Source organism: Melozone crissalis, unplaced genomic scaffold, assembly GCF_028551555.1.
Source record: "Melozone crissalis strain CALT ecotype California unplaced genomic scaffold, PUWL_Pcris_2 ptg000045l_1, whole genome shotgun sequence".
Lineage (NCBI taxonomy): Eukaryota > Metazoa > Chordata > Aves > Passeriformes > Passerellidae > Melozone > Melozone crissalis.
In genome coordinates this window covers 12,418,844-12,433,182 of record NW_026535823.1, presented here as the reverse complement: position 1 = coordinate 12,433,182, position 14,339 = coordinate 12,418,844, and the positions used below count along the sequence as shown (strand labels likewise).

The 14,339-nt window shown below is 38.0% G+C and overlaps 1 protein-coding gene across 1 annotated transcript; it reads right to left on the bottom strand.

Annotated features, from left to right (window-relative positions):
• Positions 1-3,491: 3,491 nt before the first annotated feature.
• On the bottom strand, positions 3,492-14,087 carry FNDC7 (fibronectin type III domain containing 7). Its single transcript, XM_054286109.1, has 13 exons — positions 14,025-14,087; positions 13,520-13,554; positions 12,729-12,745; positions 11,538-11,792; positions 10,632-10,892; positions 9,827-10,084; positions 8,303-8,557; positions 7,334-7,591; positions 6,666-6,920; positions 5,531-5,785; positions 4,729-4,989; positions 4,122-4,151; positions 3,492-3,600 (listed from the first exon to the last, which is right to left on the bottom strand). The coding sequence occupies exons 1-13, from the start codon at positions 14,085-14,087 to the stop codon at positions 3,563-3,565; spliced, it is 2,241 nt and encodes a 746-aa protein (XP_054142084.1). The 3' UTR covers positions 3,492-3,562.
• Positions 14,088-14,339: the final 252 nt, after the last annotated feature.

Below are 14,339 nucleotides of genomic sequence, written 5' to 3'. Positions count from 1 at the left end.
TGTTTTTAACCTTCAGTTTCTGAAACAAATATGTTCTTGGGCAGAGAGGCTGCAGAGCCAGTGTTTTGTCAGGGAAAGTGGATTACTGATTTCCAGTTTTTCCTTCAGGGCTCTTCCTCTTCCAAGACTGTTGGGCAGTACAGTGGAAAAATGGTTTATTTGCAGGAAAAAATGCAGGTATTTGAGAGACGATCTTTGACCTGAACGTGGACAAGTACTGTCTCACTAAAACACAGATTTTGAATATTTTGCTACAGCGCGTGCAAAGACTGGCTCATCCCAGTATCTCTTTGCAAGTGCAGTGATTTCAGGACTGTGCTTTTATTTTCCTATTTTATAAGTAGTCCTTTCTAACCTGTGAATTTAATACAATCGATAGAGTTAGCAGTGTAGTGCACAGCGCAATATTCACTGCCAACCAAGAGCTGTGACAATTACTTGAATCAACACACCTGTCTAAAGTTATCCTTAGGATTTACTGTCATACAGCTCTTCAGTTTGTATAGAGGGTTTCTGAATTCCTTTTTGTCTTTCTGATGCCATTTTTATTATTTCATGTTCCTTAAAAAGGAAAGCAGAAGGAGCTGCAGGGCTGTGAAAGCAGCACTGATGAGCAGGGGTGAGCTAGTGGAGGCACCAGTGCTGCCCACTCTGTGCAGTTGTTGCAGTGCAGTACAGGTGCACTGGACATTCATCTCAGGGGCATTAGAAGAAAATTTCTGCCAGTTTTAGCTGGAGGAGCTGTGGTTGCAGGGCTGTTGGCTCTCAGTCTGTGCACTCTTCAGTTCTCAGGGAAAATGACCATGACCGAAGCACTATGAACCCCAAGTTTCCATAGTATGCCACATGTCCATAATAGCCTAGGATAGTTATCCTTGTGAAACCTCATCTGGCTTGGGAATTTCCTGTGACTCTAATGCTGAGTACTGGAATATAGTATTAATAGCCTCATACAGCATACAAGTTCCCCTCTTTAGGGGAACCTGAAGGAATTTGATGAATTCTGCTGGCTTTAGATGCTTGAACCCTTTGCCCCATTGTGCGGCGCATGTAGCTTTAAATATGGATGACCACCAGCCATTAAGCAGGGTAAAGCAGCATTTAAGTGCCACTTTGGATGTTTTGCAATGAGGTTGTCATTGTATCTCTTTTACTCTTCACCAGCAATAGTTAGATGTGCTAGAACACTAAATCTGAGTAAATTTGGGTTGAGTCTGTAATCAGCTGAAGGGTAGATTTTTGCGACTTCTTTCAGTGGATTGAAATCTAAGTTTGGAGCTATTTTTCTGTGTCATATGAAACTTAAAACAGTGTATATTTTACATAATATATACAAATTTTTTTGCTAGTGTTCATGTTTGTGTAATTCCAACTAAATACATCTTTATTATTATGCATTGAATTTAAATTTTTTATTTAGTAGCGTTAATGAAGTCATCTACTATGAAATAACCTAGGTGGTTTTAATCACCTAATTTGTTAGTGCACATGATTTTACAGATACTGCTCTCAAAGCATCCATTTTAGCATATCCATATGCTGCCTACCTCCAAGCCTTCAACGGGAATTTTCTTGTTCTCTAGTTTTCTTTCAAGAGACAATGGGCTTGGGTTGTTTGGGGTTTTTTGGTAAGATTTTTGTTGTTTGTTCAGTTGAGAATTTTATTGCTTGGAGTTTTTTTGCTTCATGAAGTCCAGAGCTTCATGTGAGTACAGAAACAGCACCTACAAAAATATGATATTTAGTTGTCCTTTCCTGTGATCTGAAGCCAGCATGACCCATAAAAGTGTGTTTACCTCAGTCTGGAGAGAGCCTGCAACCAATCCTGACCAAATAAAATTTTTTAATCAGCTCAGTGAATTCCAAGTGCTGTTTCACATATCAGCAGTGTTAACTATTAGACGATTGTTACTAGGCAATGTCTAATGCCTGAAAAACAACACCTTGAGCTTACACACTGCCATAGTAGGAGGTGTATATGTGGCTCAGTTTCATTGTGATGCTTTTCCTCCCTCTTTTGCTAATTGTATATACAATTAGCAAAATTGTATATACACATTTTAGAGCTGAATCAATGTGGTTTTTCTTGAAATCATGACTCCAGCTTTTTGCTTTTTTTTCCCCAACAGATGTACAAATAATACATTCTGGTACAATTACACTTCAGTGACAAAAGAGAGAGGAGCTGATGAAAACAGCACTACAACGTTGTTTGTAGTAATTGTAGTAGTGTGTAATTGAGGTGTTAATTAATTCTCAGGGAAAATAAGAAGACATACACCAACAGTTTAGAATGGCTTTAAGTACATTAGAGTTAGTATTAGAGCATGGAATTTTCAGAGTTGCTTAGATGAAAAGCAGTAGCTCAGGGCTTGAATTTGGTTCCAAAAGAAACCAATTGCTTTAGATCTTTAAAAACCCAGTTAAACACTTAACACTGTGGTGACATTGTTTGGCAATGATGTCTGCAAAGAACAAATACTGACATAGAACTCTCAAGAAAGAAGGCTGTTTATTTTTTTTTTTTTAATTAAGTGAGAAATAAAACCAACTTTCTATTAACTAATGTAGAGCAGTTTTAAATAATGTTTCCTAAAGAAAGACTTCTTTGATCGTGACTAAATGCAGATCATGTTTTAAGAAGCAGCATACAATTCTTGGGCCATCTACAAGCAACTTACTGAAGCTGAGATTCCCTTGAGATTTTGCACAAGTGATCAGAGGCATTGGCTGAGATACTAAATGTGTTCCCTGAAGAAAGGCAATTTCCAGAATGGATAGTGTCTCTTTTTGTGTCTATAAGCTGAAAGTAGTGCTAGAAACCCTGTTGTCTTTGGATACCTTTGCACACATGAGCAAAGACTGTTAAATGACACGTGCTTGTAGAACCACTGATTTTAACTTTGAAAACAAAGTTGGCTGAAAAGTAACCACTGTGGAATATGATTATGGATTAGGTCTCAGATATGGCTGGGTGTTCAGCTTTCCTGCTCCCAGTCCTCAAGCAGCTGTGAACGTTGCACTTAAGCACGGTTGTGTCTTTCCAGCTTCAGGGGAAAAAAGACTGAAAATAACATTTAGGGAGAATGGTGTTATGAACAATCTTAACATCCAGGATAGCAGTAGGTGAACAGCAGCAAAATGGAGATCAGCCTTAGGGGGAAAAGTCAGCAGTGATTTCTTGTCATTCCTCTGAGACAGGAGCAGAAAGTAGTCCAGAACACCAGGAGAAAGTAAATGAATGCTGAAGAATATTTTTATCTGTTTGGATTTAAGGGCTTTTCTGGGGAATTACAGCATAGTGAAGTGAAGGCTTAATGAAGTGAAAGAAGGTTGTTACAAATGGAGGAGAGGACAAATCAGTAGTTTTAGTAGAAATAAATGACAAGAGATTTCAGAGGTAAATATGATGGATTTTAACAAACCACTTGCGATATACAGGACTGGTGACGCATTTCCCTCCAATCCCAAAGATTTAATCAGCAGGAAAAGTTGGATTCATACATTCTAATATGAATTTTGATTCTTATAACTTACCTCCTTATCTGAACCAGAATTTCATCTAGATGTGTTTTGCATTGCTCTTTCCTCTATAAATAACTATAAAAGAATTTGGAAATTAAGACAATTCCAGTTAGGGAAAAGCAACTGTCTTGAGAAATTTTTATTTCAATGGCTGCTTTTGAAGTTGTTTCTAGCAGTTTACATAGGCAAATAAAACATTATCCTGCTGAAACCCAGAAGAAATAAGGTAGAATAGATTGAGGTAAGCCACACTTTTTTTTTTTAACCTTTTTGAAACTAGAAAGCAGAAGTGCCACCTAGTTTCATTTGTAATGGGATGTGGGAAGGCTATAAAAGATAATCCTGCCTTTTATTGTGTGCTATGAAATTAGCAGTAAGTGTTGTGACCATGCTTGATTATATACAGGCCACAATATAGGTAAGGTTTTGTTTGTTTTTTTTTTAAATTATACATTATAAAATGGGATGAGATAAACCTGTATACCACTACCAGAAACCTTGACTACCAAGTTTATATTTTATATACATGTTATATGAAGATGATGCAAAAATATTCTATAAACTTTATGAATTTTTAACAAATGTATTGCTCTTACCCATTCCAACAGAGCTTCCAGAACAGGTGACTGAAATGACATGAAACAGTAGGGAAAGTATTAGATGTCAGGTTGTAAGCTGCAAAATATTATTAGTCTACAGTATGTAGTCCATCTATACTACTAGGCAACCCCATCAGATAGCAGTAGTTTTATAATGGATTAAATCCATGCCTTGGGAATAGCAAAGTAGTTTCTTCCTCTTTAAAATTTTTTTTACTTTAAAAAATGTGATTAGGAGTGATTCATTGCAGTTATTGATTTGTTTCTTTAGTTTAAAAATACATGAAACAAAATGCTCATTTATTTGCTTGTGTATTCTAACCATTCCTAACCTCCCAACTGAACATTAAGTTCTCTATATTCACCAGGATATGGGTGATCCAGTTGGAGGCACCTGTGCAGATAAGTGTGCCCAGACCTAAATGCTGCTGTGAAATTCCCATTGCAGATATTGCGAGACTGCACTCATAAAGTTTACTCTGCAGTCAACACTAGAGCAGAAAGGTTTATTCCATGCCACCTTTACCTGCATAACTTTGGATTACATTGTAGCCATCTAGCATTTAAAAAAAAAAAAATTTAAAAAATCAAATTTAAATTTTACCTGAATATATTTTCTTAGGACAGAATGTGAGCTTTGGCCCCTTGTTGGTCACTGGAGCCACCAGCACAGTGTAGACATCCCCACAGGGTATCCTGGTGATATCACAGTGACTCAGACCCGAGCTGGGGGTACAGCTGAAGTTGCCCTTTGAGCCATGCAAATCAGCATTGTAGTTTATTGTTTCATCAGAAGCTCGCCAGAACACCCTGATGCCATTGTGGCTGAGTCTATAGAGCTTCACCCCAGAAGGGCAGCAAGCACCTAAGAAAGTAAAAAACATTCATGAGCAAATTTTGTGAGCTCACAATGTATTATAAATTTCTAGACTGCAGTTTAAACCAGATTACTATGATTACCAGCATTTCAAAGAGAAAGTTATTCTTTCGCAAAGCCAAAATAATTCTTAAACTGAACTAGGAGAGAAAAGTTTTATTTAGAGTCATTTTATGGAGTGGGAATTCTGTCATTTTTTTACGTGTTGGAATGTTGTTGCTCTCACCTGGCGTAAGAACTACTTTGGAATGCCCAGAATCCTTTTGAGTTCTCTAAAATTTAATTATGCCACAGCATAATTTAAATTAAAAAAATGTTTCTGGAGCAATATTATTAGAACTTCTTTATATGGCCAGCTGATGGCTGTTGAAAGAACAAGTCTTGATTATAGGAAAATAATCTGAAGTGCATTCATTTAAAGAGAGAAGTGCAGGTGCATTAGCTGTGTGTTGAATTTCAGCTGTGCTATTTTTATGAGAGGAACACCACACAAAGTTTTTCTTCCCAATTGCATTTACACTTGACGTACTGGAAGAATATCCCTGATAGGTGCAGCTGGATGTCAAACCCGTCTCACTGATGGCTCTCAGAGACACTGTATAGTTGGTGCCACATGTGATACATCCCAGGAGACAGTAGGTCTGAAGTGTGTGACACTTCGCCTGTCCTTTTGGAGACTCCAGTGTTGTTACATATGTCTGTGCACCCCTCCCAACAGACCAGCTGATGTTGGTTACTGACTGTGTCACTTGAGTTAGTATCAGGTCACTTGGGCAACAAGGAGCTGAAAGAGAACAAAAACAGAGAAGTTAATTCTGTTTTGTACCTGGAAAATGGAAGTTGTTTGGAGGGTTGCAGGTAGAATAGTACATGATTAAGATTAAAGGAATTAAGAAGTGCATATTTTTCAGGCATGCTTAAAAATAGTTGACTCTGCTGGCAAGCCTCTAATACATAGAATGTTAATGTAAGATCAATTTGTCTCTAACTATGGGTTAGAACCCTGGAATTATTATAAAATGATTGTTCACCAAGATTCTAAAAGTTATTAAGATTTTTCATCAGAATATCAGAGTACATCTGTAGTTTAATTAAGCAGGGTCTGTCTCTACCCCTCAAGTCATATATCTCATTCCAGCTCTGTCTCTGTTTCAAGTCTCTTCCTCTACAATGTAAAATGACTGCAGCCAAACTGCATGTTAAAACTAGATCCTGGTGTATATTAATCTCTGCCTGGAGAGGTGGTAGAAAACAAAACTTGTTAAATTAATAGCAGGAATAGTGGGTAGGATGTTCTTTAATTTGTTCTTTACAACTGTTTATTTGTTGACATGGACATGACCTCATTGCCTCTCCTGGTAGTACTAAATATCAAAATGCTGACAAGGAAGTTATGCATTGCATTAGTGGCATATGTTATTGCATTTTAGTTAGCTGTGCCAGAAGATAATTGGTTGCACTAAGGCCTCTCAGTCTGAGGCCACTGCCAAATGACCCTTCCTTGTCACACACAAAGATACAGACAGGTTTACAAAAAGGACATCCAGCAATACATAGTACAATGTGCATATATTGTAAATTAAAAAAAGCCAAAACCATAGAGTCATAGAACTATTTTAATATTATGCTGCTAAGTATGTTGAACTATATACAATTCCTCATACCTGTCTCTAAAGGGATACTGTAGCTTGGTAAGCTCTGTCCTGCTGCTGATCTTGCTATAGCACTTACAGAGAAAGCAGATCCACAGGGAAGATCCATTAGGGTACAGGAATTCCTGGTGCTTGTGCAACGCCAAAGTCCAGCCTCTCCTCTGGCAGTGACAACATACATAGCTTCTTCATTGTTAGCTTGCCACTGCACACTGATTACAGATGGACCCTCCTTTGAGATATTTTTAATTTCAGGACTGCAGGGAGCTGAAATATTTAATATTAATAGTATTTAAACAGATTATTTATGCATACTACATAAGTTACATGTGAAAATTAAATTACTTCAGAAAAGCATATGATCTTTATATGCTTTACTCCTGGTGAGAATTTAGAAATTGTAACAGAACAGACAACGTAAGGATTTTGTGTATAAATTGTAATTCTGATTTTCAAAATACTGAAGCTGTCAGAAGCTTTCAATACAAATTTGATGTAAGTTCCCCCTCTTATAGTGTATTCTTATGGACTTTCAGCTTTGGAGTTGCTGTTTTTTAAAAAATTTTTATCAGTGAACTTAGTTAAACAGCAGCTTAGCTCTCCAGTAACGTTTTTATGCACGAATCGGTGTGCTGTATAATAATTATTTGCTCAGCTAGAGCAGCATGAGCGATCAGTACCTGTTGGCACGCAGTGAGGCGCACACGAGGCGCTGCTGCCGCGGGCCTCGCTGAAGGAGTGCACGGTGATGTTGTAGGGGGTGCCGCACCGCAGGGCCGACAGCGTGCAGGCCGTGGCCGTGTCCCTGCACAGCAGCGCGCCGCTGCCGCCGGCCGCCCGCGTCTCGTACAGGTCCGCGCCCCGCACGGGAGCCCAGGCCACCCGCACCGTGTCGCTTGATACGAACACGGCCCTGAAGTCACCTGGGCAACAAGGAGCTGCGGACAGAAAGGCAGACAGGGAAACCCGAATGGGAGTGGGAAACTGGTGCTAATAAAAACCTTGTTTCATTTATCTATGTGCTTCATGTCTTCTCCAAGGTTGACCAGTACTGTGCACACAGTCCAATGAATCCCAGATTTACTTCTTAAATTAATTCAGTGCCACTCCTTCCAAATCGACAGAGGACATACTAGTGTTTAGGTCAGACACAGGAATTATACATATCTTTGGTTTAAAATTTTAAAGGTCTAGAGATTAAATAACAATGTTCTTTTCAACATTGAACTTACTCTTTTTTTTTTTTTTTTTTTTCTCCAAGTATGAAAACTCCCTCCAAGTATGAGGAAGTTGAAGACTTTGGTACACCCTTCCTGAGGTAAAACCAAAAAGAACCAAAAACCCAGACAGGACTAGAATTCAAATGTTATGCCAGGTCTGTGTGTTATTCATATGTCCTTGCCTGATGATTGTGAATTGTTAAACTGTTTTCAAATTTGTATGCATGTTGTTGCACTTGACTATGCAAGTTAAGTTTAATTGCAATGTGAACTGTTTCTTTTTCTCTGCCAACCTTTGTGTGTTATGCCCAAAACCTGAATAAAAATAGAACTTTAAGTCATTATCTTCCCATAAAAATGTCCAAACAGCTCAACCATAAATGCAGTTAAAGGATCCAAATGAATTTGCAGGAATACGTGGCTACTTACCAGTAGTGTAATTGAGTACATCACCTGAAGGACTCTGTCCTGCCTTGTTATATGCAAAGACACTGATGAAGTAAGTGAAACCACAGTCTGACTGGAAATGGCATTGAGTATGTGATGTGTTGCAGTGCACTTCCAAGCCATCATCACTCTTCACAAAAACCATGTAATAATGACCCAAACTGACACTAGACCATGATACCAGCAAGTGCCCAGGTTCATCCTCCTCAATTGATATGTTTACTGGTGCACAAGGAACTGAAAAAAAAAAAAAAAAAATTCTCAATACAATTATTTTTTTCTTTCTTGAAGTTATACTCTTGGAGAATAAAGGAAAATCAGTGATATATTGAATCATACAGAATATAGAATTATTCTACTCAGCTTGAACAGTTGCTCTGTCTTGATCAAGAAAGCAGCTGTTCAAGCTGCCTTTACAGAGGTTGGTGCTTATATTTAGATGACAAGTGGATATGATTTTTACACAACAAAATAGATGCTACCATCATGTTTTACAGAGACATTTGTTTAAGGAGCCCTCTGAACAAAAAGTGACACCAGGCAATATTTCAAAAGAAACTGGCACAGTGTGTGCTCAAATAGTAGGTTTGGATGATAATTGGAATACTAGCATGAATAGCAGTTGGCATCCAAAAGCCTCTATATGTGAAAACTCTTTATAGGTTTTTATAAAATTTACTGGCTGTGGCTGAATAGAACTGTCCTTTGCTTAGGTTTCCTTTCTGTTGGCATTCCAAAAGGCCACATTGAATTGCAAACTCCATGGCTTTTGTTTAAATAATATTTACTTTCTTTCTAGTTCAGTAAAGTGCAGCTTGCTGCTATTAGAATGAATATATGTGACCTAGCTGAAGCAGTGTTGGCTAGATTACAGCCCACAGCTTCATAGCTATCTGGCATAAGGCTCTCTCATCCTGTTAGATGCACCACAGAGTTGCTCCCATGATTGATCTCCTATCAAAAGTCAAAATGAGGCAGATTACATCAAATAACTAAGTACATAATGTTGTGCATTTCAAGTAGCATATAATATGAAGAAATTGTTTAGATTTTGATTACATGGGCAGTTCATCTAACAGGTCAGGAAACAACAATCTCTGACATGGCAGTGGTGCTGTAGCTACACTGAGCAAGCTATTGTCCTGAATATGGTTGATGGTTTCTTAATTTAGTCTAGCGGTGTTACTTTGGCTAAATGTGCTTTTGTTGATCCATTTCTAACTAACAACTTGATGTGACCCAGAACAGTTCTATGCTCAGAGGCAGTTCTTAATGTCATTTCCTCACAAAGTTGTTCCACCACTGCAAGTTTTTGTCACAGAAATATGAAAAATGCTTAGGCTCTTACCCCTGCAATAGAGAAGTATATGACATAATTCATGAACAAAGGTCAGAAGCAGAACTATTTGAGAATCACCTGTGAATTGCAATGGACTCATTTACATTTGAAATTAAAGAAGTAGATGTTAAAATGCCATAAGCTACATAAGAATCAGTGACACATACTCGTTTTTAAGCTCACTGCATCAGTAGGTTCACTGGATCCAGCATCGTTGTGTGCTGTGACAGCCACATCATATTCAGAGCTGCACTGCAGGGATGGCACCATGCAGGAGGCAGAAGAAGTGTTACACCTCAGTTTCAGGAGTCCACTGGAGACTGTGACACTGTAAGTTAGAGCTCCTTCTGTTGGCATCCAGGAGACAACAGCTCTTAAAGCACCGCTCTTGAAAGCTACTTTAACATCCACTGGTGCATTAGGACCTATGGTATATCAATTTGGAACACATAAATATAACTTAGATTATAGCCTACAGACATGATCTCTTTCACAACTTGCAAACTAAATGCATTTTTTTGAGTGCAACCTTTACCCTCATTTATGTTAAAATTACATTTTTTAAAAGAAGTAGTTCTAGTTGACCATGGCTGAAACACCCTGCTTATTTGAATATTTGATTCTCACAATTAGAAAAATCCTCAAAATCAGTCTGAGCTTGTGTAACTCTTATCCAGACCTGTCCTAAGTACAACTTTAGTTGTACTTTAGTGTACTTTAGTGACAGTAATTGCTATCTTTGCCTCAGTACTAAACATATGTTCACTCATACTAAACTATGTTCACTAAACATAGCCATGTCGCCTGAGCTTTCATAAACTTTGAGATGGGGCAAAATATAATCTGAAAATCTACTCAATGTATCTTTGAAAAACATAATGCAATCACAAATACACATAAATACTTTCTGGTATATTGTTGCTGTGTTGTTCTTCGAATGATGACTTGGTTTCAGAAAAGAAAATGTCTTACTTGTTCTTTGATTATACGTGAAATCATCTCCAGGCATCCCATTGGCATTCCAGGCATAAGCCTTGATAGTATACAGAGTTCCTGGGTCTAGATTTGTAAATATCAGGGAGGTGTTGGTGGTGTTCTGCTTCAGCACTCTGCCCAAACCATCTGATCTCATGAGTGACACAGAGAAGCCAGCTGCCATAGGCACAGCTTTCCAGCTCACTGCAATGGAGTCACAGCTCGGAGAACGAACAGACAGGACCGGAGCAGCCAGGACTGTTGAGAAAAAACAAAATTATGCTTTTGGTTTTTCAGCAGGACAGCTTGAAAAGGCCAAATTTAAAATGAATGTACAGAAAAAAACAACCACTAACCCTGAGAGACAAATTCAGCGACAACAAAACCAGAAAAAATAAATTAATGCAAGATCAACAGAACAAATTTGGAAAGTGATTTGGTGCATCAATTATTGTATTGCATGTTTTGTGAAATGAACAAAAGTTATACAGAAAGTGGGAAGGGCTGCATGTGTTGAAGAATGAAGATCACCAAGATATTGCATTTCCTGTCCTCTAAGTTTCACATTGTCTTCCTATCTTATACTTTTGGTTGTTTCTTTATTTCTTCTATTCCTTCAAGTTATGCCTTTTGTTAAAGTAAAATACATATATTCATACAAATTCTAGTGAAACTCCCAGCTGAACTTTTAACTTACTGTACCATCATAAAGTAAACCATTAATTCAGACTTTTGTCCTGGTCATTAAATCAGATGGCTGAATTCTAGTCTTCAAAAAACTGAAAGAAGAATGTGATCAGTACAATTTGAAAAAAGATTATAATAATTCAGGACTGGTGCATGCATGAAGGCTTTATGTTATAATAACATTCCAGAATTTGACATAAGATTTTGAAAGCCCACCTGTTTTTACTTTTCTGAAAGGTGAAGGCTGGCTTTTTCCTCCAGAACTGATAGATCTGACAGTGATTCGGTACAAGGTGGCAGGCTTCAGTCCCGTCACTGTGCCTGGAGAATTTTTCACTATAGCTTCAACAAAGGAATCTCCATCTTGTGCAGTCAGCATGTAATTAGTAGCCCCAGGTACTGCTCTCCATTCCACTGTGATACTGTTGCTAAGTTTTGAATAAGCTTGGTCAATAACAGGTATATCTGGAGCTAAAATGGAAATAATGAGAGACGTACTGAAGTGGGAAAACACAGTCCTGTGGAATATTTCACAAAGACAAAAATGTAGGAAAAATAATCTACACTTTCTATGAATGACTAAAATTTAAAATGGACTTTCAGTGAACATTAACAAAATACAGAGTCTTGTGATATTCTAGACCAAATTTCATCTTTCCATAAAAATACTCTAATACTCTGAAATCACTATTGTAAGACCATTCTTTAACCTAGGTTTCACTGAGAGGGTCTCCTTCAGAGCAAATTAACTCTATTACTAACTAAAGTGATACACAAAGCAATGTATACAAAGAAGAAGTATATGTTTATACAAAGCACTCTGAAATAGGACACAGAACCATAGGCATTTCTATATTAAAGCAACATACAATAATCTAGTCTGGAAGGGATCACAGGAACTCACCTAACCCCCTGCTCAGAGGGCAATATTTGATTTGCCATGTTATTGCTATTCAATAACATGACAAATCAAATATTGTAACAATGCTTTGGTGTTATGCTCTACCATTCAAAAAGAGCTCGTGTGTACTGCAGACACAAAACTAACTACACCAGGGTATTTCTTAACCACGAGTAATTTATGTTCAGAAATCAGGATTTTCACACTAAAATCAGCATTTATAAAGCAATTACACATGTTGCAAGGCTGCAAAACACTCACTAGAAGAGAAAAAAGATAAAATGAAGGTACATCCTAGATAAAATTAAGAAAAGGAATGTAGAGGTATTTGGGATGAAGTAGGTACCTTGTGGCAAACTCGTTCATAGGAAGGCAGCTCATGGGGGATTTGGGAGACCTGAGCAAGTTTTATACACAGCTGCTCAGCTAAGTGCTAACATCTATATGCTGCTATTTTTTTTTTTTTTTAATTTTTTTTTCTGTCCTGGACTGTTAGCAAGACTTACACCTGGGTGAGGATTTCCTGCACAGAAATTTTTATGAATTGTTATGAAAGACAATATTATAGAACAAACTAAAAAAAAAAAATTACAGTGCAGTATTTTGCTCCACAACTGTGAAAGACCCATCTGCAAATGCTCCATAGGCATGGTCAGACAGAATATCTGGGACCATTTCTACAAATGGGGCAAAAGAGGGTGTCTGACTGTAACTGATAAGAACGTGCTTGGGACTGAGAGCAGATGTTAATTGTTAGTTGAGCAGCTGTGTATTAAATTCCAAAACCTTGGAAATACTTGTCCATAGGAGATTGTGCTTCTTCTGGTGTGGTTTTTAATTTGGTATTTTTTTTTGTTTGTTTGTTTGGTTGGTTGTTTGGTTGGTTTTTTTGAGGGAGTGTGATGGAGTTTTCTTTTAATGTTTCTTTAGAGTTTTTTTGTTTTTTTAATTATCAAAATATACAATGATTGGTTGTAAATATGGGACAGTGTGAATTCCATTTGTACCACAGCTATATAATGAATAGCAGAATTTGTTCATCTGAGTGTTCTCCCTGATTCACACTAGTATCAAGGTGCAAGTTTGAATATTTGCATGAGTGTCCAACAGAATTGTGACTCTTAAAAATGAGATTTAAAATTTATAAAGACATCGATGTAATTTTATAAGCCTGAATCAAACATGAAAACATTTTTTGTTTGCAAAGCTGCTAGAACTTACAGAATATTTTATTAAAAAGCACAAATGGGTATTCTCTTCAAACCCATTCAAAAATAGGCAGGAAAAACCAAATAACCATTTTGAGTATTTACCTGTGTTTGCTGAAAATATCTGAAAAGGAAGATATAACAAAATTAGAAATACAGTGTGACATATTTTATTTTGAAAATTAAAAATCTAAGAATGTTAGTAGCAATAACCTAAAATATTTTGTTTATTACACATTTTACATTTTGTACATTTTACATTTTGTACATTACACATTTTACTGATATTATATATTTCCTCAGATTCTTTAAGCATGGAAAGAATACACAACCAATGAGATTTGGTACAGGTATGCAGATTGTACTGCTTCTGCATTTCCCCCTCTGAACCTGCCTATTAATCCCGTTTGCAGTTGTTGACACACTTGTAAAGTATTTTTCAGTCATATGTAAACAGTGCAACACTGTGATAGTATCGGAATACAAATGTGGAAGCGGATGTCTGATAGTGCTCCACCCTAACTTTTAGTTTACTTTCCCGAAGAATACAGCATCATCGCTCAAATAGCTTTACAGCAGGTAAGTCGCACTCACCATTTCCAGGCAGCCGAGAAGCACTCCAGCAAAGGCTAACGATTTACTTTTCGCACCGTGCATCCTGTCAGAGCTTGGTTCCAGCCTCACACGGGGCGAGCGGCGGCCGATGCCAGCGCTGTTCCCCCGCGGTGCTGTCACTGCAGGCTGGCACCCCCCGGGGCACAGAAGCTGGCGCTGGACCGGCCGCTCCTCCCTGCGGGATCACAGCTGGACAGCGGCCACCAAAGCCGGTGACACCACCAAAGCCCGGTGACACCCCCAAGCCCGGTGACACCACCAAACACGGTGACACCGGGCCACCACAGCATCTGC

Coding starts and splice junctions, on each gene's coding strand:
- FNDC7 (XM_054286109.1), bottom strand. CDS start 14,087: ATGCACGGTGCGAAAAGTAAATCGTTAGCCTTTGCTGGAGTGCTTCTC. Junction 7,592..8,302: donor TGTACTCAATTACACTACTG/GTAAGTAGCCAC, acceptor TTCTGTCCGCAG/CTCCTTGTTGCCCAGGTGAC. Junction 5,786..6,665: donor CAGTATCCCTTTAGAGACAG/GTATGAGGAATT, acceptor GTTCTCTTTCAG/CTCCTTGTTGCCCAAGTGAC.